The 22696-nt window shown below is 54.6% G+C and overlaps 1 protein-coding gene across 1 annotated transcript in view; it reads right to left on the bottom strand.

Annotated features, from left to right (window-relative positions):
* Positions 1-22696, bottom strand: part of OBSCN (obscurin, cytoskeletal calmodulin and titin-interacting RhoGEF) — a 192372-nt gene that overhangs the window by 94745 nt on the left and 74931 nt on the right. The window contains exons 16-33 of the mRNA XM_075542891.1: positions 18177-18452; positions 13556-13831; positions 11944-12219; positions 8573-8848; positions 7774-8049; positions 5951-6229; positions 5480-5746; positions 4988-5257; positions 4023-4289; positions 3470-3736; positions 3097-3209; positions 2864-3017; positions 2517-2678; positions 2321-2425; positions 1435-1704; positions 852-1121; positions 429-695; positions 75-341 (exon numbers count right to left, since the gene is read on the bottom strand). Of these exons, the coding sequence (XP_075399006.1) occupies positions 75-341; positions 429-695; positions 852-1121; positions 1435-1704; positions 2321-2425; positions 2517-2678; positions 2864-3017; positions 3097-3209; positions 3470-3736; positions 4023-4289; positions 4988-5257; positions 5480-5746; positions 5951-6229; positions 7774-8049; positions 8573-8848; positions 11944-12219; positions 13556-13831; positions 18177-18452 (4338 nt within the window). The remainder of the gene's footprint in view (positions 1-74; positions 342-428; positions 696-851; positions 1122-1434; positions 1705-2320; positions 2426-2516; positions 2679-2863; positions 3018-3096; positions 3210-3469; positions 3737-4022; positions 4290-4987; positions 5258-5479; positions 5747-5950; positions 6230-7773; positions 8050-8572; positions 8849-11943; positions 12220-13555; positions 13832-18176; positions 18453-22696) is intronic.

Below are 22696 nucleotides of genomic sequence, written 5' to 3'. Positions count from 1 at the left end.
AGGGAACTTGTGAGCAGGCTGCCAGAGCATCCCAGCCCCGCTGCCCCCCACCCTACCCCCGGCCCCACACTCACCTTTGACCTCCAGTTTGGCGGAGGCAGTGACCTTGGCAGAAGTGAGGCGCACGGTGCCCGCATCTTCCTGGCGAAGGCGCTTCAGCACGAGCACGTGGCGGCAGCCCTCGTGGGAGATCTCGTGGAAGCTGTCGTTGTACAGGGGCGTGCCATTGAGCGACCACTCCACCTGCTCGGTCTCGTGGGACAGCTCACAGGAGAAGCGGGCACTGCCCTCTTCGGTGGCCTGTGTGTCCTGCAGGGGCTGGGTCACTGTCACCTCCCGTGCTGCAGGGGACACAGAGATCTTTCAGGGCCTGGTCCCTGCCCATGACACCAGCCACCAGCCACTGCCCTCTGGCCCCTCGGTCATACCCTCCACAGTGACCATGGCGCTGCTCTGGGCACTGCCCGCCTGGCACCGGTAGACACCAGCATCAGCAGGCGTGAGCCGCAAAACCCGAAGTTCTGCCATGTGGCCCTCGAGGGTCATCTTGAACTTGTCAGAGGGCGCGAGGGGCGCGTCGTCTTTATACCACTGCACGGCCTTGGGGGGAGGCCGGAAATCACAGGACAGCACCACGGACTGCAACTCCCGCCCAGCCTTGGGCTCCAGTGGCCGAGACAGCACCACGGGGATGTCTGTGAGGATAGATGGACAGCATGCTGGGCAAGGGCCGGGGGCAAGGGTCCTACTGATGACCCACCCCCAGCCCTCAAGAAGAGGCCGGCAAGGGGCCGGCCCCTCCCAGAAACCCCCTCTGCGGGGTGCACCTGGCCCAGCTGTGCGGCAGTCACCTGAGACAACGAGGCGGGCAGAGGAGCGGGCCTTGCCGATGGTGAAGTGCACGGGCCCCGTCATGGAGGAGCAGGTGCGGCGCAGCGCCAGGCGGTGCACAGTACCCTCCTGCTCCACGCCCACGTCCGCGCCCGCCTGCACAGCCGTGGTGCCCAGGAGCCACTTGGGCGGCCGCACGGAGGGGATGGAGGTCTCACATTCGAACCAGGCAGGGGCTGGCTCTATCACGGTCACGTCCTGCAGGCCCCGCACGATGGTGATTGACTGCTCTGTGGGGAGGTGGCCCAGTCAGCCTGGCCCCCACCAGGGCCAACCGCCCTGCCCTCCCCAGCTCCGACAGAAAGGTAGCCAACTCTGTCCTGGGAGCAACCCGCTCCCCACACACACACACACACACACACTCGCAGAGCCAGGTTCCACACCCATGCTCCAGTCTAGAGCAACCCTCCCCCGACACGCACAAACACCTCCCCACTGGGCACCAAGAACCCTACCAGCCCCTGCAGACAAAAGTCTGAAACACCCCACAGGAAGCTATCGCCACCGCCTAGCATCAAGCTCCTGCCGAGCCCAGCCCCACACCTTCCACAAAGAACTGGGCAGTGGTCTTGGCGTCGTCGCCAGCGTCACAGGTGTAGGTGCCTTCGTCCTCGGGCTGGGTGTTGGTGATGACCAGCTTTCGGTATAGCCCATCGCTGACCACCTCATACTTGGGCCCGGGCTGCAGCTCCACGCTGCCCTTGAACCAGCGCACCTGGGCACTGGCCCGGGATACCTGGCACTCCAGCACGCCCCTGTGCCGCTCCATGGCGATCTTGTCCCGCAGAGGGCGCAGGATGGTGACAGGCAGCTCTGCGGGTGAGCAGGTCAGGGCTGATAGTCAGTGCGTCCACCCAGCAAAGGGCCAATCCACCTGCATCTCTGACCCCTCCCCCTATGGCCCACACACCTCCTGCCTTCCCGACAGCCCACCTGCCCACTACCCCGGCATGCTGCTGTTCTCCAAGGTATCAGGGGCCCTTCCCGGGGTGGGGAGGGTGCACTCCCAGGTCCCTCCATGCTCCCATCCACAGAGTGCAGACACTTCCCAGGAAGGTCTGCCCATGCATGTGCACACACAGACACCATGAGGGCTTGCACACATGTGAACCCATACATACACATACTGTGAGCACACACTCACGTTCATGCACAACTCGTGCATTCAAATGCACGGATACGCATGCTGGGCACACAGAGAGAGACACACGCGTGCACATGTTCACACACACAACCCACGAGTCCTGTCTGCACACGAGTTCACACAATCACATGTATATACACTTCACACAGACACTGACACACCATTAACCCCACACACACACACCGTGAGGATCTGCGCGCACGTACACACACACATGTACATGCACACGCACATGCATGTGCAGTCCCCATCCAACCCCACATCCTCCCTTCAGCCGCCCCTCACCTTTCACCCGGAGCTGAGCTCGAGACTCTGCATTTTCGGCTACGAATCTGATTTCACCTGCATCTTCTGCCAGGACTCTCCGATAGATCAATGTGTACCTTCTCCCTGGAGAGAGAGGACACCCAGCAGGAGTGTGGAGGACAGTGCAGGAGTGTGGAGAAGGGCCAGGGCCGCCCGCAGGCACCCACCAGCATACCTTCCTGGCGGATGCGCACGTTGTCACTGGGTCGGAGTTTACTGCCCTCCCGGAACCACTGGCCAGGCACCTCTTCGTGGGAGACCTCACAAGTGAAGGTGGCGCCCTCCTTCTCCATCACTTCCACATCCTCCAGGGGCCTCACAATCTGGACATCACGACCTGGGGCAGCAAGTGGCGCCCGGCCACACTCAGACACAGGGCCCACTCCCCAACTGGCTGTGCCCCGGCTGCTTGGGAGCTCCCAGCAGAGCTGGGCAGGAACACAGCCAGGGAAACCCAGCCTTCGCCCTCCCCCAGCCTGCCCGCCACCACCTGTACCATCCTCACCAGGTACCCACGCTCACCTTGCACCTTCAGGGAGGCAGAGCTCTGGGCATCGTGGGCATCACACACATAGACACCTTGGTCCCCCAGCTCACACCGGTAAATGATGAGGCTCCTGCAGGCTCCCTGGGCCAAGATGCCCACACTCTTGCCCACCCGTAGCTCCACGCCATCCTGTGAAGAGACAAGCCCCGTCAGGCCCCAGAGCCAGGCCTCAATGCAGGACAGAGAGTCCTGGGTGAGCAGCTGGTACCTTCAGCCAGCGCACATCAGCGTTGGGGCGGGACAGCTCACACTCCAGGGTCACCTTCTCCTTCTGCGTGGCCACAACATCCTGGAGTGGGCGGCTGAACCTCACAGGCAGCTCTGGGGAGATAGCGGGTGGGGGCGCAAGCCTGAGCTGGACAGTGCTGCAGAGCCAGCTCGGTGAAGTGAAACCCAACCAAATCCACTGCCACGGAGCCAGCACCAAGGCCTGACAACGCTGCATAAGGTTTCCAAGACTGGCAGTCTTTAAGGGGGCAGATGGCCTCACCGTTCTCCTGGGAGCATCCCTAATGGGGAAGATGGGGCCCGGGCATCACTGGCCCCACCCCTCCCGCTTGGGACACCCCAGGACTACGCACCCGTGACATGAAGCCTTGCAGAGGTGTGCACGCTGTCAGCCCTGAAGGTGATCAGACCACTGTCCTCCGGCCGCAGCTGGGAGAGCGTGAGCGTGTGGGTGGGGCCGTTCACAGCCAGGCTGCACGAGGGCCCTGGCTGGAGCCGAAGCCCGTCGCGCGCCCAGCTGCCCTCCACATCTGCATGGGACAGCTCCACTTCCATGGTGACACTGCTCTGCTCCTGAGCCTCCAGCACCTGCAGGCCACGCACGAGCCGGACCTGGCGCACTGAGGGGTGGGGGACACAGACAGTGCATAGGAGGCTGGGATGCGCTCCTGCTCAGACTCAGCGCCCCTGCCAGGACCTGCGACCCTCAGCACTGGCGGCCAGCCCAGCCTTCTAAAGCTGTGCAGAGCCCCCGCAGGGTGCCCTGCCAGAACAAACGGCCAAAGCCTTACCCCTGAGGCCCATCTCCTTAGGTCTGCTCCGCAGGACCTTATCCCAGGCTGCCCTGTCCCCGCCCCTCCAGCTGCCCCAGCTCCCCGTCTGGCCCCACCCTCCTGCCCCACGCACTCTCCACGTTGAGCTTGGCCTGTGTCTTGTCATCCGGTGTCTCACAGCAGAAGAAGCCTCGGTCAGAGAAGCCCACGTTGTGCAGAACCAGGCGGTGGCGTGTGCCCTCGGCGTGGATCTGCACGCGATCACTGGGCACGAGGGCAGCCGCGTTCCGCGTCCACTTGACATCTGGCCATGGCCGGGACAGCTCCACCTCCATGGTCACCGAGCCCCGTTCCTCTACCGTCTGCTGCTCCAGCTTCTTTTTGAACAGCACAGGGGCCTCTGGGGACACGGGGGCGGGAGGGGGGAGGGCACGTGTCATCATAGCCCGCCTGGCTCGGGGGAGCCCGGGCAGAGTGGGCCTGTGCAGGTCCCTCGGCAGCCACTCCCTGCTGGCTGTGTCTGTGAAGCACAGCCCGGCCCCGGCCACCCGGTGGAATGAATGTGTCCTAGGAGACAGCCCCGGCCCCTGTCCACCACCTGCTGCCGTACCTGGGCAGCTGCTCCCTCCCCTGACACCTGAACGGTGTGTCGTACAAGCAGGACCCCGGGCCTGCCGCGATGGGCAGCACCCCACACACATTTTAACAAGGTTCTGGGGAGCTCCTGGGCCTCCTGCCTGCCCACACCCTTCTCTTAGCCCTGTGCCTACAGAGAAGTCCTCCAATAAAGCTGGCTCCTCTGGGCCGCCTGGGGCCCTCTCTCGGCCGGACTCGGCCCTGGCTGCCTCCTGGACACATCCATTCCTGTCACCCGGCCAGACATCTATGACACTGTCAACCCCATTCCCTGCAAACCTCATCATCCACCCACTCTGCGTGGGCTGCCGCCTCCAGGAAGCCTTTCTGGGCTGCTTGGCGTCCACACCTGCCTCCCCAGGGGCACAGTCAGGATTCACCCTCTCCCCTCCCAGAGGAGGAGGTGGGCCTCTGAGGCTGCTGGTCAGACAAGCTGGACCTGGGCCTGGGTGCACCTCTCACCTCGCACCCTGAGGGCTGCCGCCGAGGTCACCCCCTCAGCCTCGGCGGTGATCTGGCCTGCATCCTCCAGGGTCGGGCTCAAGATGGTCAGGCTGTGGCTGGTGCCGCTCTGTGATATGAGCCACTTCTCGCTGGGCTGCACCATGGTGCCGTCCCGGTACCATGTGACCACGGCGTCGCTGGGGGACACCACGCACTGGAAGGTGGCCTCCTGGCCCTCCTCCACGACCACGCCACTCAGCCCAGACGTGAACTTCACCACGCGGGGAACTGCGGGGAGAGACGCTCCGCATGAGGGGCTGGGAGGGCAGCGGAGAGACAAGAAAGGAAGGGCGGGCAGAAGCAGCAGGGGCGAAGCGAGAAAGGGCACGGGGAAGGCGAGGGGCAGGTGGAGCAGCCGGCGGGCATGGCCCCAAGGGCCCCATCGACAAGCGGCGGTCAGAAGCGGGGTCCATCCCTGGTCCTGGCAGGGGGGGCCCGGGCTGCGCGTACCGAGTACCGAGAGCGTGGCGCGCGTGCTGTCGTCGCGGCTCTCGCACGCGTACTCGCCGGCGTCCTCCTCGCGCAGGCCCGTGATGGTCAGCGAGCGCCGGGGCCCCGAGGCCTCCAGCCGGAAGCGCTTGCCGGCCCGCAGCTGGGTACTCCCGCAGCGCCACACCACCTCGGCCTGTTCAGGGCTCAGCTCGCACACCAGCACCACCGTGCCGCCCAGCTGCCCGCTCTGTGCCTCCAGGCCCCTGGTGAAGCGGGTGCCCACCTCTGTATGGGCGAGAGGGGCGTCAGTGCACCGGGTGCGAGCGGCAGGACCGCCCAAGAGGCGGACCCTCGTCCCTTCCGGGGTGCTTGGTATGGATGGCGCCCCACAGGGCGCTCTCTCGGGTCTTGGGGTGGGTCAAGACCATTCGGTGCCCGGGTCTACGTGGTGGAACAGGCTGAAGCTGGCCACTCCCCCCTATCGCTCACCTTGCACCTGGACCGGGAAGTCCTGCCGCCGGTCGCCCACGCGGCAGGTATATATGGCACTGTCCAGGGTCTGGGCGCCACGCACAGTCAGGGTATGCGTGTTCCCCAGGCTGGCGGCTTCCTGCCGCTTGCTGCGGCGAATCTCCACGCCGTCTTTGAACCATGCCACGGCAGCCACCGAGGGTGCTGCCAACACCGCAGTCAGGACAATGTCCTGGTGCTCCATGACGATCAGAGGCTCCCTGCGGCCAGGTTTGTCCCGGCTTCCAGGCTCAGCCTCTGCCTCTGGGGGAGGAGTCAGCAATCATGAGACCCCCACCCTCTGCAATGGAGAACCCCAAGTCAGCCACACTGCCTCCCAGCGCTCCAGGGCCCGGCCAGCAGGAAGCCCTGCAGATGATGCCCCGCTGCCCCCTCGGCGGTGGTCACCCACACCCAGCCTGCTGCTGTCACCTTGCTAGCAAGCCCTAGAGAAAACAGAACACCAGCTGCCAGGTGCCTACCCTCAAGAGCCACCCTACCCCTCCACAGAGCTCCAGGACCACAGGCAGACGCTGCAGGGCAGCATAGGCCCATTCCACCAGGGGGCCAGGCCCCCATTGCATGGGGGGCCGCAGGGAGCAAGATGCGGGTGTTCAGAGCAAGGCCAAGGGGGTTAGCAGTGGGCCACTCTCACTGGGCAAAGTGAGGCCTCTGAAGGAAGAGAGAATGAGGGGCAGCCCAGCAGGTCTGATCCGGGGGCACAGTGAGGGTGCCCTCAGAGATCCCGAGAGCCACAAGGAGAGAGGCCCCTAAGGACGGCCAGTAAGAGACCAGGTGGCAGCAGCTGGTTCTGGGTGACTATGGCAAGCTGATTAGTTTACCTGGGGCCTCTCTCAGGACTGCAGGGCAACAGGATCCTCCTGCCAGCCCTCCCAGGAGATTGTCACTGTCAGGACAGTCCCCAAACTCCACAGATGTGAGGGAAGGGACCAGGAGGTGGATGCGACAGGGAACGGGCAGACAGAGTGCTAACCTCAGAGACAGTGCAACTTCCAGGCGGGCCCAAGGCCAGAGACAGAGGCCCCAGTTGCACCGAGAGCAGGAGCCATAGCTCCCCATGACCAGGGCTCTGACACAGAACCACCATGAGAGACAGACCAGATTGCCATCTGGTCAATTCAGACTCACAGTTACGTCACAGAGAGCTTCTGAAGCTGTAAATCTTTACAGGGGCAGAAATCCTCCTCTCTCTCCCTCGGAAAGGCTGGAGGATTTGAACTGCCAACTCTATGGCTCTCAGACCAACCTCTAACCCGCAGCACCACCAAGACCAAGACAAATGCACTGCCATTGAGTCAAGTCTGGCTCATAGTGACCCGAAAGGACAGACTAAAATGGCCTCTGTGGGTTTCGCAGACCGTCACTGTTGATGGGAGTAGTGAGCCTCATTTTTCTCCCAGGGAGCAGCTGATGGTTTAGAACTGCGGACTCTGTGGTTTGCAGTACAGCGCATAACTCACTATGCCACCAGGGTTCCTGCAGCACCACATGGGGTCCTTAAAACAGTAAAGAAGTCTATTAGCAGACCCAAGACCGGATATGGCTGAGGTCCTTAGTGCCAAGCCTCCTGCTGGGGGGTCTTGGGAGATGTGGTGGGGAGGTGGGAAAAACGGTGGCAGACATTGCAGAGTAATACTGAGACCACAGGGGCACTGGCATTGGACAAAGCCCTGGTCCAGGGACCACCGAGGGCAACTCCAGCCCAGAGAGAACAAGGCCAAGTCCTCATGAGAAACTTCTCCTTCCCCGCTCCACCAATGTGTCAGGTCACCAGTGCCCACCTGTGACGTCCAGGCGGAAGGAGACCTTCTGGCCCCCGGCCTCACAGCTGTACTCCCCGGCGTCGGCCTGGCCCACCTGCTGCACCACCAGCTGCCGCCGACAGCCCTTGGCCTCCAAGTGCACCTTGGAGCTCGAACTTAGCTTCTTCCCGTCCTTGTACCAGGCCACCTCCGTCTGGGCCTGGGCCACCTCGCAGCTCAGCGTGGCGCTGCCCCCCGCCACAGCCCGCACCTCGCTCCAGGCTGGCTGCTCCTTGGCAAACACCACCATGGGCTCTGGGGACAGACAGAGACAGGCATCCAGAGATCTAAGCACCTAAGTCAGGAAGGGATTCGAAAATGCTCCAGGTTCCTCCATACCCCCTCCACCTCTGTGACCTGGAGGAGCCCCAAGTCTTTCTGAGCAAGAACTCACTACAGGGCATTTATACCTCCTACCACTGGTAGCAAAGTAGGTTAAGCATTGGCTTGGTAAGAGCTAGGTCAAAAGTTCAAAACTACCAACCACTATGAGGAGGAAAAATGAGGTTATCCTGCCCCTATGAAGAGTACCAGCCTCAGAAACCCTCAAGGGCAGGTCTACTCTGCCCTGTAGGGCCACTATGAGTCAGAATTGACAGTGAGTTAGAGTTGAGTTTTGACGACTGGACACTGGTGGCCAGAGCTGGAGCCGGGGCTGGAGCTGCACATGTCCCATGTTGTGATGTGAAGAGCTTTGTGGGGGAAAGGCCTTGAAGGAACCTCCCAACCACTGCCTGGTGATGCTCCTCAGGAAGAAGCAGGAGCCTCAGGAACCCACCTGTGACGTCCAGGCGGAAGGACACCTTCTGGCCCCCGGCCTCACAGCTGTACTCCCCGGCATCGGCCTTGCCCGCCTGCTGCACCACCAGCTGCCGCTGACAGCCCTTGGCCTCCATGTGCACCTTGGAGCTGGCACTCAGCCTCTTCCCGTCCTTGTACCAGACCACCTCCGTCTGCGCCTGGGCCACCTCGCAGCTCAGCGTGGCGCTGCCCCCCGCCTCGGCCCGCACCTCGCTCTTGGTCTGCTGCTCCTTGGCAAACACCGCTGCGGGCTCTGGGAAAGAGAGGGACCTGCAGTCAGAGACACCTGCTAAGAAGTCAGGACATGCTGCGCACAGAGGCTGGATGGGAGCCAGGAGATCCGGAAGCTGCTCTGAGCCTTCCCTCTAGCTCTGGACAACTTACTACAGCATGTTTATACCTCCTATACCTAGTGAAACATTTGCTAAGACAGGGTTGTCAAATAGTCAATCTTATCCTTTGGCATTAGTACATCAGTCTCTGTTTCAGACATTTCTGCTTGAGGGGAACCAGGTCAGGAGAGCAGGAACTGATACTGCCGTTTCTTCTAGGGTGGGTCTCTGTGAGTTTCTCAGAGCCATGTGGGGCAGGGAATCTGATGGTGTACCACTATGGGGAGGGGAGGCTCTGGGAAGAAGGTGCCACTGTTTTCCAACAAGTGGGTGGTTACTGATCATGATGACTGTGTTCTTTGGGCCTTGATTGGCTGCATCTTTCTTTAGAAAAAGACACCAACTGCTTAAGAAACCAGGGTGTTCAAGTGATGAGAAGTCCGGTGTCTGAAAACTGGCTCAAGCTCTGTTGAACTTATAGCGCACTGGTCATGTTTGTAAATAAACTTAATACGTGGTGGAAAGAAACAGAAATCCTCCCTGGCCTCAAAGTGACCCGCTAATCTATAGCATCACCTAAGAGGTATGTGACTCTGTCTTTCGCATCACCCTAACCCACCCGGAGCTGATTTCTTAGTGGGTGTGAGGTCAGAGCCCCTTCTCTGTAACTCACGAATGACCATATGCGGTCTGGCCTTTTGGATAGGAGGAGTGTGGGCTTACTCTTTCTGGGGTTTCTTGACCCAAAACACATCCCATAACAGCTGAAAGTTGACCTGAGTACTTGTCAGTGTTCTCATGAGCATCTTGTCTAAGTGCATGTCTTTTACCACATTTGGACAACCCTGGATAGTGCATTGCTTTAAGCGTTGGGCTATGAACTAAAAGATAGGCAGTTCAAGCCCACCTGCCACTCCAAGGGACAAAGGTGAGGCCGTCTATTTCCATAAAGATTTACAGCCTTGAAAACCTTACGAGAATCTGTCTGTCATATAAGGTCCCTATGAGTTAGAATCCACTGCTGGCAGTGCTTGTTTTCTGTCTGGACAGTGCCCCTCTATCTCTGTTTCCGACAAGGTGGGAATTGAGTCCGTTCCCTGCAGCACTGAGAGGGTACACAAGGCAAGACGCTCTGGCTATGAGGACTACTTCGACCACTGGTGCTGACTGTGCTCGGTCTCTTCTCCATGTGCACGAAGGGCCCACTAGCATGCATGCCTCTCTTGGGACCCTGACACGTGCACACTGTAGAGAGGGGTATTGGCTTCCAGTGGTGGGACCCCCTCCCTTGCAGGTGGTAATTGGTGTCAACGGCTCAATAGTTGTCTGTTCTACCAAGTCCATTTTGAAACTGATTTCTAGGAATATGATGAATTTGTCCAAATACCTCAAATTTCTTGCAGAAAATACTTTGAGTGTTCTCCTACCATAATTGCTTCACTGGCTATGTTTTGGGGTTTGGGCATCTGTACACACTGTAGTGTCATTGAGCTTAGATTCTGAGGACCCCGTTTGCAGAAGGCTATGGATGGCAGTGGAAGCCCCAAATCCGTTTGCAGAGACCCCACGTAGCCTCCATCGAATTCCTTCTGAACATTAACCAAGAATGCAGAGCCCTGCCTTCAGACAGCAGTAATCCATTGGAAAGTGGGTTACCCCCAGCCCCCTCCAGCTAGCTCAAGGAAGGGTGGTCTGTCTTGGGGCGTGCTGGGCGTGTCCTTGATGGACATCTCCGTACTTGGGACCTGCCCTGACTGCCTTGGCTGAAAGGCCCTGGACCAATCTTGAAAGCTCTTCTATGTTCGACGATACCCAATCATGGTTCTGTTGCCACTTCCGTAGTCCCATCTGCAGCTAGGATGTGTTGATCTACCACCGACCGCGAAGTTGTCAGCGTTCCTTTGTTCTGAGCCTTGTTTGACCAGTGTCCTGTCACCCCTCGAATGTCACTAGGACTTTGTCTAATGGCCTCCTTCATCCAGATGAGCTGTCTGTGCCTCTGTCTCTCTTAAGACTTGACAGATGTTCTCCTTGAATTACATTTGCGATCGGGGTACTGTTTGTGCCCTAGACCAACACCCATGGGGCATGCTGTACTGTTGAGGTCGTCAGCTGCCATCAGCTCAGCCCCCGATTAGTGGCAGTCGCATGCACAACAGAACCCGGCCCTGGCCCGCGCTGCATCCTCTGCCTCATCAACTATGGAGCAAGCCACTGGGGTCCGCGGAGCTTTCAGTAGCTGAATTGTAGAAGCCGACCACCAGGCCGGTTTTCCTAACCCACTTTACTCCGGGAACGCCACTACTCAGCACCGCAGCAACATGCAAGCCACCACGGAGTGACCGGCGGTACACGACGGGAGCCGATCAGGAATCAAACCAAGGTCTCCTTCGTGGATGGTGAGCATTCTACCACTGAGCCAGCAGCGTCCCCACCAATACAAGGCCAACTACATGCACCATCGCCTAACTGAAGACACGTGACAATATGCGTTGCTTTAAGAGAGCCCCAGATGTCACACAGGCACGTCTCTGGTGTTCATTTGCATTACACAGACCTTCCCCCAGACGTGTGCCTCGACTTGGTCCGTGGAAGTGCCCCATAGGACGCAGGGTGTGCACCTGTGGGAGCGTCCAACCCAGCCGGCAGAAGAATCGCCACAGACCCCAGGAGAGAGATACTTAGTCTACACCCGACCCCAAGCCCCAGACGGAGCCAGAATCCTAAAAACCAGGGAAGACGAGGAGGAATCTGGGCCCTGGCTGCAAACTGGCTCCTCAGCCTTGCAGCCGGGAACCACCCCCTAGAGAAGAGGAGCGGCCCCTCCCCATTTCTTGCACCCAGCTCCCAGTGAGGCGCTTGCGACCCCAACCTTGGGCAGAACATTAGCAGAGCGAGCAGACAGGAAACGTGAAGACCCTGAGTCTAACAGACACCGCCCCGAGATCTGCTGGGGTGAGAAACCGGCCACCTCGTGGCCTCCTAACAAGGCGGATACAATTCCCAGAGGACCCACCTGTGACATCCAGGCGGAAGGACACCTTCTGGCCCCCGGCCTCACAGCTATACTCCCCGGCGTCGGCCTGGCCCGCCTGCTGCACCACCAGCTGCCGCCGACAGCCCTTGGCCTCCATGTGCACCTTGGAGCTGGCACTCAGCTTCTTCCCGTCCTTGTACCAGACCACCTCCGTCTGCGCCTGGGCCACCTCGCAGCTCAGCGTGGCGCTGCCCCCCGCCTCGGCCCGCACCTCGCTCCGTGCCGGCTGCTCCTTGGCAAACACCGCTGCGGGCTCTGGGGACAGAGAGGGGCAGACTGGGTCAGAGACACGGAGCTGGTCCAACCCCTGCACGGACATGTAAGCATCGCAGCCAATACACTTCCCCTCGAGCTCTGTGTGTGTCTTGTAGGCGGTTACACTGGAATGCACACACACAAGGACCCCTGTCCCAGAGCTGCAGTTGGGGCAGGCCCTGAACTAAAGAGTGATCCCCCAGGCTGGAGGGAAGTGAGGCCGTTCCAGCAACGTCGTGTCTCGCTAGTTCATTGTTTCCCCCAGGTGACCGTCAGCATGGGCCAGGGCCGTCTTGTTCACTGGGGAACCTAAGTATATGGTCCCTGTTGTGTGCTCCAGCAACCCAGCCTGCCCGTTTCTCAAAGTGTAGCTTACAGGTAGTGCACTAGTCGCAGCTCAACAGCGCAATACACGTTACATATGCATGACTCATGTAGCCAGCACACATACCAAACACGGGCCTCTCCTGGGAAGGAGACAGACACTCTGAGCTCTCTCCAAAGGCAACCGACATTCTGAATCGATCACCATACAGGACTTTTGCCTGTTCTTTAATGCACTGAGTCAGGCCTCCACACGAGGGCAGTTAAAGACAACAAGTTCTTGAAGCACACCTGGAAGAGAGCTGTACATGACATCCTCCTCTGTGTTGTGTTGTGTTTCACTCAAAATGTGTGCATGTTGTTGCATCCAGCAGCAACTCGGTCTATCTTCTCTGTTCCTACATCGGAGTGCACCATATGAAGACAACACCGTTTGTTCTTCCTTTTATTCTCAATGTTAGTTTAGATTGTTTCTAATTTGATGCTCCGGAGTCAAGCTGCTGTGAGCATTCTTGACCGCATCACTGGTGGGTGCACACGCATATGAGGGCCGATGGTCGGCCTGTGTTAGTATTTCATATGTAGTACCAAACGTTTTCCCAAAATTGTTATAACAACTTCCATTCCCATCAGCAGTACGTGAGAGTTCTAGTTGCCCCACATCCTTACCAACACTTGATATTATCAAGTTTTTTAAAGTACTATATAAACTTGAGTACGAGCCAACCCAAATATCAGCCAGGGCACCTAATTTTACCAAAAAAAACCCTGCATTTTAAATGTGCTGAAAAACTTGGCTTATACACGAGTATATATCGTATGTGTTCCACGGAACGATCCTACATATCGTATCTTAAAGTTCCCAAACTATAGATGTATTTATTCATTCGATCATTCGTTCACACACCTGGTGGGAGTGGGGGGCCTACTGTGGAGTGACACTAGGGTTGCTTCAGTGAACATGACATAAGTCCCCTCCTCTGAAGGAGCCTCCTTCTGATCAGGCACCCACCTGTTACGTCCAGGCGGAAGGAGACCTTCTGGCTCCCGGCCTCACAGCTGTACTCCCCGGCGTCGGCCTGGCCCGCCTGCTGCACCACCAGGCACCGCCCACGGCCCGTGGCCTCCACACGCACCCTGGAGCTCGAGCTCAGCTTCTTCCCATCTTTGTACCAGGCCACCTCCGTCTGGGCCTGCGCCACCTCACAGCTCAGCGTGGCAGTGGCCCCCGCCTCGGCCCGCACCTCGCTCTGGACTGGTTGCTCCTTGGCAAATGCCGCCATAGGCTCTGGGGACAGGAAGGAACACACAGTCAGAGACACCATCCCAGTCAGAAAGGCCAAGACCGAACCAAACTCACTGCCCTGCAGGCAATGCTGACACATCTGAGTCAGGACGATGGCACCACACAAAGAAGGCCAGGTGTTTCTCAGCAGCGACTCACTGCGGGCATGTTACTCCCTCCCACTGAGGGCCCCGCTCAACCATCAGTTTGTCTTATGATAGCGTCTTGTGTGTTGTGATGCTAGAAGCGATACGCAACCCCCCCCCCCCAATACTCCAAAGACCAGCGGGATTACCAACATGAATGTGTTTCAGCAGAGCTAAACTATGCCCCCCAATACTCCAAAGACCAGCGGGATTACCATGGTTAATGGATTTCAGCAGAGCTAAACTATGCCCCCCAATACTCCAAAAACCAGCGGGATTACCATGGTTAATAGGTTTCAGCAGAGCAAAGCTATACACCCCAATACTCCAAAGACCAGTGGGATTACCAACATGAATGGGTTTCAGCAGAGCTAAACTATGCCCCCCAATACTCCAAAGACCAGCAGCATTACTATGGCGAATGGGTTTCAGCAGAGCATCCAGAGTAAGAATAGACCAGCAGGAAGGAAGACATAATCTATTTTTGAAGGCATCACCCTGAAAGCCTTATGAATGGCAGCAGAACCTCGTCTGGTTTGGTGCCGCTCCGTTTGGAATGCACGCAAAGTACAGCCGAGAAGAGCTGCCTGCTGCCCGTGGCGCCGACCCTTCCTGCTGTTGCTGTCAGGTACTGCCAGGGCATTCCCAGTTCACGCGAGCGGCCCTGTGCACAACAGAGCAAAGATCTGCCCGGCCTTCTGCCATCCTCCTAATTGTTGCTGAGTTCTGCGCCACTGTCGCAGCCACTGTGTCAGTCCTTCTCGTTGGGATCTTCCTCTTTTCCGCTGCCCGTCTACTTTACCGAGCATGGTGCCATTGTCCAGGGACCGCGTGTCCAAAGTGCATCGTCCTCAATTCCAAGTACTAACCTGGCTGTACTTATTCCAAGATAGATCTGTTTGTTCTTTTGGCAGTCTGTAGTACTTTCAATATTCTATGCCAGCACCACAATTCAACTGCATCAGTTCTTCTTCAGCCTTCTTTATTCAGCGTCCAACTCCCACATGCCATGAGGCCACTGAAACACTGTGGTTTGGGTCAGGCTGCACCTTAGTCTTCAAAGTGACCTCCTTGCTTTTCAATGCTTGGAAGAGCTCTTGGGCAGCCGATCCACCCACAGCGATACATCATGTGATCTCTTGATTGCTGGGCATGGATTGTGGATCCCAGCAAGATGAAATCCTTCATAACTTTGGTCTTTTCTCCAGTGATCAAGATGGTACCTATTGGTCCAATTGTGAAGTTTTGGGTTTTGTTGTTTTGCACTACATTGTAATCCATGTTGAAAGCTTAACTCCTTGACAGTCGTTGGGAAGTGCTTCATGAGCCTCCCTGTCAACAAGCAAGGTTGTGTCATTTGCATATTGTTTATGATATGTGCTCCATAAGCCCATTTCACTTCGTTATCACAGTGTTAATTTACATATAGTTAAGGGCACTAATTGTGGATAAACAGCACTATCCTCACAATTGTTTGAGCCCACTGGTGCAGCCATGGTGCTAATCCATCTTGTCAAGGGACTTCCTCCATTTTGTTGTCCCTCCACTTTACCAAATACAATGCCCTTTTCCAGGGCCTGGTCTTTCCTGATCACATGTCCAAAGTACATGAGAGGAAGTCTCACCCTCCTTGTTTCTAAGGAACATTCTGGCAATGTTTCCTTTGGCAGTCCATGGTACTTTCAATATCCTTCACCAGTAGCATAATTCAAATTAATCTGCTCTTCTTTGGTTTTCCTTATTTAATGTCCAGTTTTCACTTGCATATGAAGCGATGGAAAGTATGATTTCTTGGGTCAGGCACACCTTAGTCCTCAAAATGACATCCTTGCTTTTTAACACTTTGGAGAGATCTTGTGCCGCAGATTTATCCAATACAATGCATCATTTGACCTCTTGACTACTGCCTCCAGGAGCATGGATTGTGGATGGGTGCAAGACAAACCCTCGACAACGTCAACCTCTTCTCTGGTCATCATGACAAACAAGAGGTCCTGAAGCGTTGCCCATGTTTCTTTCTAAGAGTTTCGTGGTCTTGGAACTTTCACTTATGTTTTTTATTCATTTTTAGTTAATTTTCATATGTGGAATGAGAGATGGATCCAGGTACATTCATTTGCTTGTGGATATCAATTTTCCCCAGCATTATGTATTATAAAGACTGCTCTTTGCCCATTGGATGGAGTTAGAACCCTTGTTGAAAATCAGATGAACACAGATGTGCAGTTTTATTTCTGGATCTCGGATCTACTCCAGTGGGCTGTTTGTCTACTTTTATAAAAGCACCAGATGGGTTGGATTACTGCAGCTTTCAGTATGTCTTAACTTAGGAAGCATGATTTCCCTTCCTTTCTTGAAATTACTTTAACTATTTCGGTCCCTAGTGGTTCCACCTAAATATGAGGACTGGCTTCTCCATTTCTGGAAAAGAGAGGAGGTGGGAGTTATGGGAATTTTGATGGATACTGCATTGAATCTACATATTGCTTTGGCATTGACATCTCGATAACAAATATTCTAATCCATGAGCACAATACACCAGTCCATTCACCTAGGTCTTCTTTCATGTCTGTCGGTAATGTTTTACAGTTTTCAATGTACACGGCTTTCATTCTCTGATTACATTTATTCCTAGGCATTTCTTATTTTAGCTCTTATTGTAAATGGAATTGCTTTCTTAATGTGCTTTTCACCTCACTCATTTCTGGTGTATTTTGAAATCCAACTTATCCTGGGTGTTGACCTTTCCCCATCATTTTGCTCTATCCACTTCCTACCTCTACGATGTTTCCTGTGGATTGTCTGGGGTCTTCTAGAGAGAGTATCTAGTCAGCAGTGAAACTGGGTAGTTTTACTTCTTCCTTCCCAATTCTGCTCTCTTGGCCTTCTTTTCCGTGCCTAATGGCGCAGGTTAGACCTTCCATGTAATACTGCAGAGCAGTGAGGAGAGTGGGTACCTTGCGTTGTTCCCAATCTCGTGGAGGAAATTTTCAGTCTTCCTGCCCCCCCCCCATAGGGTTTTGCAGGCTGTCATTGTTATGAAGCCAAAATGCCTAGTACTTTTCTTGTAGAGCCCTGGTGGGTTTCGCCCAGCAATGTTTCAAGCAGCTGAGAGCTTGAATCCCTGTCCTGCCAGCACGTCTACAGCCTATAAGAAGCACAACGATGCAGTACCAAGCTGTTAGGCACTAGCACCTCGGTGCCAAAAGCTCATTCTTAAGTGATATCGTTGTTAGTTGCTGTGGTGTCGTTCCTGTTGACCCACGTATGACAGAATGAAGCGCTGCTGGCCTGTGCCGTGCTCCTGACCGTTGATCTGTGTGAGCCTCTTACTGAAGATCTCTTGTCACCCCATCTCACTGTGTCCTTCATTTGGGGTGGCTCTTTACCACACATGATGCTCTTTTCTACCTGGTTGGTCTTTCCTGATGATGTACCCAAAGCAACCTAATTGAAGTCTCGTCATTCTAGCTTTAAATGCCAAGAGAAATCTCATACAGCCTGTTCTAACTGCAGACAAAGGGCGAGAAAACACACTTTGCTTTTAAAAAGAGAATTCCAAAGCTCACTGGAGCCTATCCAGCAATCTTCCTTTCCCCGCCTGCTTGGCACAGCCATTACGAGACCCATGAGTCTACATCCTGCTACATAAAGACACACGGAAACTTTCGATATCAATGGGGAAGTAGGCACAAGTATCCCGGAGAGCAGAACCGGTGATAAATCTGAAGTTCAGTCTTGAAGTAATGCCAGCGTTACTGAGTTACAAGTCTCTTTTCCCCTGCTTCTTTAAAATTCAAGCATCTTCTGCTAGTGAGAAGCTCCATGTGGTGTTAGGATTAGAGCAACCGGTGGATATCCAAATATCCCACATGCGAGCTGCCTGGCCTGCTTCACATTCTAAACAATGGACCATCAGAGTCCGAGACAGCAGAGAAGGTACATAAAGTTCTGGGCAGGGACTGGGGCTGAGTGACTAAGCATCCTGCCCAGAAAAACCCATTCAGGTGGGAGATGAACTGCTTCTGCCCTTCCCTGCTCACAGTTTCAAATCATAGCTCCAACCTTAGCAGAAAATTAGCAAGGTGGAGATATAAGAAATATGAAGATACTAATAGGAACTGCATAAAGATCAGTCTGTGTAACAGATCCGTTATAGGTATCAGCTCCAAACAAGGCTGCCACCGTCCCAGAGGACCCACCTGTGACGTCCAGGCGGAAGGACACCTTCTGGCCCCCGGCCTCACAGCTGTACTCCCCAGCATCAGCCTTGCCCGCCTGCTGCACCACCAGCCGCCGCCCACGGCCCGTGGCCTCCACGTGCACCCTGGAGCTTGAGCTCAGCCTCTTCCCGTCCTTGTACCAGGCCACCTCCGTCTGCGCCTGGGCCACCTCGCAGCTCAGCGTGGCGCTGCCCCCCGCCTCGGCCCGCACCTCGTTCCGTGCCAGCTGCTCTTTGGCAAACACCACTGCTGGCTCTAGGGACAGAAGAAGGACATGACACGTGGTAATGACACAAACCCGGCACCATCCTATTCCACGGGCAGAGTTACACACATTTGCCCTTGAAAAAGTTCTAGACGCGGTGAAAGACCTTGAGGGAGTGGGACGCCGGGCCAGGATCGTATTCTCAGGAGATCACACTGACGTTGGCCGGCAGAATAACACAGGCCCTCAAGACAACACACTACACCTGCTTTGCTGAGTGGAATCTGAAGGCTGAGAAGCTTGCCAGTGGCCATGGGAGCTGCAATGTCCGGTCTTTCCCAAGGCCGAGGAAAGAGGAGTGAACCACATCGGGGCATGCGTGAACATCAGCCTCCACAACGCTGAGCCCAGAACAGATGCTGCCCAGCTGCCACTCCTAATGCCTCTGAAAGGGGTCACGTTAGAACGTTCTGGAATGAGTGGGAGGAAAATGTGGAACAAAACTCAAAGCTATTAAAAAAAAACTAGTCGTACTTGTCAGATAGACTAGTGGAGCCTCGCTTAGTTATCCGTCAAGCCTAAAACTGAGCTCAAACGAATTAGCCAAGCAACGGGCAAGTCCCTGGGGAAAACAGTGACACTAGGGAGACATGCACTACCTAGAACAATCCATCAGTTGAGCCGGATGAGAGGCACTTGCGTAAGGACAAAGCTCTGAGGGTTGGCAAGAATGAGGAATGGGAGCTCGAAGCCGGGGAGGAAGTACACAGAGAGGTGCTGTATTTGGGGAGGGTAAACCATGGCACGACACCAAAGCTGGAGGAACTGTTGAGTGGAAAGCGGATTTGCTCTGCAAACCTCTGCCCAATATATGATAAAACGTTCAATCCATTTCCCGTAGAGCCCGGCGACAGTCGTGTCCTGCAGGCTGCTGGAGCTGTATTCACACACACAGGGCCCCGCCACCGAGCTGCGATGTGGGGATGGCGTGAATCCCCACAGAGCAGTGTAAGGCTGGAGGAGAGTGGCGGAAACACTGCGTGTTGGTGGTATTTTGCATTTCTGAGTCAGCCCGGGTGGGCAGGGAGGTCTTGTTTACCAGAGTGCCCAGGTATACCACACTTGTCATGTGCTCCATAAACCTCTCCCATCTGTTTATCAGAGAAGAACCTACAGAGAGTGGTTTGCACTAATTGCAGCTGTGCAGCTCAATGGACTTCACGGATACATACCCCGTGTAACCAGTACACGCATCCAAGATAGACCCCTTCTGCCCCCACTCAGATGTAGACCATTGACCTCGTAGAAAGGTAACCGCTATTCCAAAAGGAAGCCATCAAAGCAGCCAGAGGAAAAGGACGCATGGCCCTCAAAGGAATAACTGAAAGTCGGGCTCCCCATGTTTCAACGGAGAGACCACTGAGGGCTAAAGACCATAGAGTTCATCTCTTACATATTGGACCAAAGTAGCTGGTACGTGGACTCTGACACCCAGGGGGAAATAGCCCTCATTTGAAGACAAAATAAAAACGTTTTCATACAAATAAAAGCTGAAGAATGCATAACCAGCAGACCTTCAAAATAAGTACTGATAACAGAGTTCTTCAAAAAGAAAGAAAATAGATTCAAAAAGAATCAAAGTGATACAAGAATGAATAATTAGCATCAGAAAAGAGTAAAAGCAAGTATATAAGTAAAGATTGACTATACAAAATAATATCTTAGGAGATTACAATATTTGTTGAGCTAAGATTAAAGTATTTGTTGAATTATTAAAACTGATGGACAATAGCAAACACCAGAAAGGGCGTCATAGCCTTGCTAGGGAATTGAGAAAATGAGAAAAGGTGTGTCAAATAGAAAACATGAAGATGATTGAGCTAAGCCTCGGTATGTATGCAAATTTTATTAAGTACAATTGGACTAAATCTTTGAATTAAAAGTGTCAGAGAATGAGAGAAAAATGTGGAACAAAACTCAAAATCGTAAAAGAAACCACCAGCCTTACTGGTTGGAGTGAAACACTATCCCCGTACCACCACCCTCCCCCAACCACCACCCCAACCACCGCCCCAACCACCGCCCCAGGTCTATGGCCCTTAAGTCATCCCTCGGGTTTAAAACTGACTCGTCCCTGTGGTAGAAAAATCAACCATTTAAGATGAAAAGGGCAACATTCCCAAAGAACACACTGCAGCGGGTTATGGACGAAGGAAGAGTAGACACAGGAAACACAGGGGGAACGTGAGATAAGGGGCTACGACAGGTGAGTTTTGACACAAAATGTGTATGACCTGTTGAAAGTGCGACTGATGATCTGTTTGTAAGCATCCACCTAACTCATCATGGAAAGCTTTAGGAAACAACGGTGTCAGCAGATTGACTTTTAAAACAAAACTATGGCAGAAGTATATGTAATTTGCAAATGAATTGCAAAGGCTTTCAAGCCAGACGGACTACTAGACAGAAAGAAGGATACTTTATAGTAATTACGGGGTCAATCCATCCACATGAAGCCACTAAGAATATGCTGTGATTGTGAGCTGATGTCAAGTGAAGCCTGGACTGGTGAAAACCTCACACCCAACTTGAGCAACATGCAAACAAAGCACGGCTCGGGCCGTACCATCCCCGTGAGCAATCGTGGACGGTTTCATGAACTGATGTTCTGAACGATTGCCAGGTCTTCCTTCCTAACCCCACGTAGTCTGGGAGCTCCACTAAAGCCTCTGCAGCCTGACAGCCCCTGTAGCCACCACCGGGTCACTCCGTCGTGTTGAGGCGTCCTGCTTTTTCTACGGCCCTAAGGTTTACTAAGCATGACCCCCCTATTCCGTGGACTGGTCTTTCCTGACAAAGCGTCCAGTGTACGAGAGACAGAGTCTCACCGCCCTCACTTCTAAGGAGCACTCTGGCTGAACTTATTCCGGCACAGATGTGCTTGTTTTCTCGTTGGTGGTGTTAGGTCCCAGCTAGTCGGTCCCGACTGCTCTGTCCTATAGGGTCACTATGAGTCGGGACTGACTCCACGGCAGTTTGTTGGTTGTTAATTTTTTTTTTAAGTGATGATTCCTACTTGTCAAACCTGGAATGGCCAGCCCCCATTTAAGGTTATAAATCTCTTAAAATCAAAATTAAAGTCGTTCTCATCTTGATCTGTTAACCAGTTTGGGGGGGTGGGGGACATACAGACAAACACGGGTCCTTAAGGGGATGTTATGAGACAGATACTACTCGATCCGTCAGTGGCCGCTCCTAGGTAACTCATCCACAACGAGGCACGTAGAGGTGTACAGTGAAGCAAAACGACTTGCTATGGCTCTTCTATCCATAATCCTTGGACTGCCCACCGAACGGCTTGGGTAGGAGCATACACACAGATGAAGAAGACTCCAACTCAACATTGGTCAGTTTTGCTCTTCCTCAGGGTATAAATAAGCCATGTCAGAAGCAGGGAAAAAGAGAATTCTATGATCAGCAGAAGGAGGAGCATGGAGATTTCCTGCTTGGACAAATGGCCAAAAGAGCGACCATGAATATCAGGCAGCAGAAGTCCCAGAACAAACGATCATATCGATGATGCAAACGCGGGTGGTGGGGAGGGAGGCACTCAGAGCAGAGACCCAAAGCCCATCTGTAGACAATTGGACATCCTCTCACAGAAGGGTCACAAGGAAGGACGAGACAGCCAGGGTGCAGCACAGCACCAACATTCCTCTAGTTCCTCTAGTTTCCTCCCCTTATCCCCCCAACTCTCATGACCCCAGTTCTACCTTACAAATCCAGCTTGTACACTGGTACAGATAAGAGCTCTCGACACATGGACCCAGGACAGATAAACGCCTCAGGAACAGTAATGAGAGTAGCTTTAGCATGAGGGGAGGGGAAGGTGGTGAAAGAAGGGGGAGAACAACAGAAACATGGGTGAAGGGAGATAGCGGACAGTATAAGACATGAAAATAAAAATAATTTATAAATTATCAAGGGTTCACAAAAATAGGAGGGAGGGGAGGGAGAAAGGGGGGGGGGGGGGAAGAGGAGCTGATACCAGGGGCTCAAGTAGAAAGAAAATGTTTTGAAAATGATGATGGCAACCTATGTACAAATGTGCTTGGTACAATTGATCTATGGATTGTTATAAGAGATGTACGAGCCCCCAGTAAAATTATTTATTTAAAAGCTTTCAATCCTAACAAAGCACAGACACACACACAAAGAGAGACCCTGAAGAAGGAGCTAAGGCAGCAGCAGTGACCATGCGACAGGGCGCTGACTTCCAAGCCCGCCAAGCGAG

This window comes from Tenrec ecaudatus, chromosome 2 (genome assembly GCF_050624435.1).
Source record: "Tenrec ecaudatus isolate mTenEca1 chromosome 2, mTenEca1.hap1, whole genome shotgun sequence".
Classification (NCBI taxonomy): Eukaryota; Metazoa; Chordata; class Mammalia; order Afrosoricida; family Tenrecidae; genus Tenrec; species Tenrec ecaudatus.
This window is presented reverse-complemented; position numbering and strand designations above follow the sequence as displayed.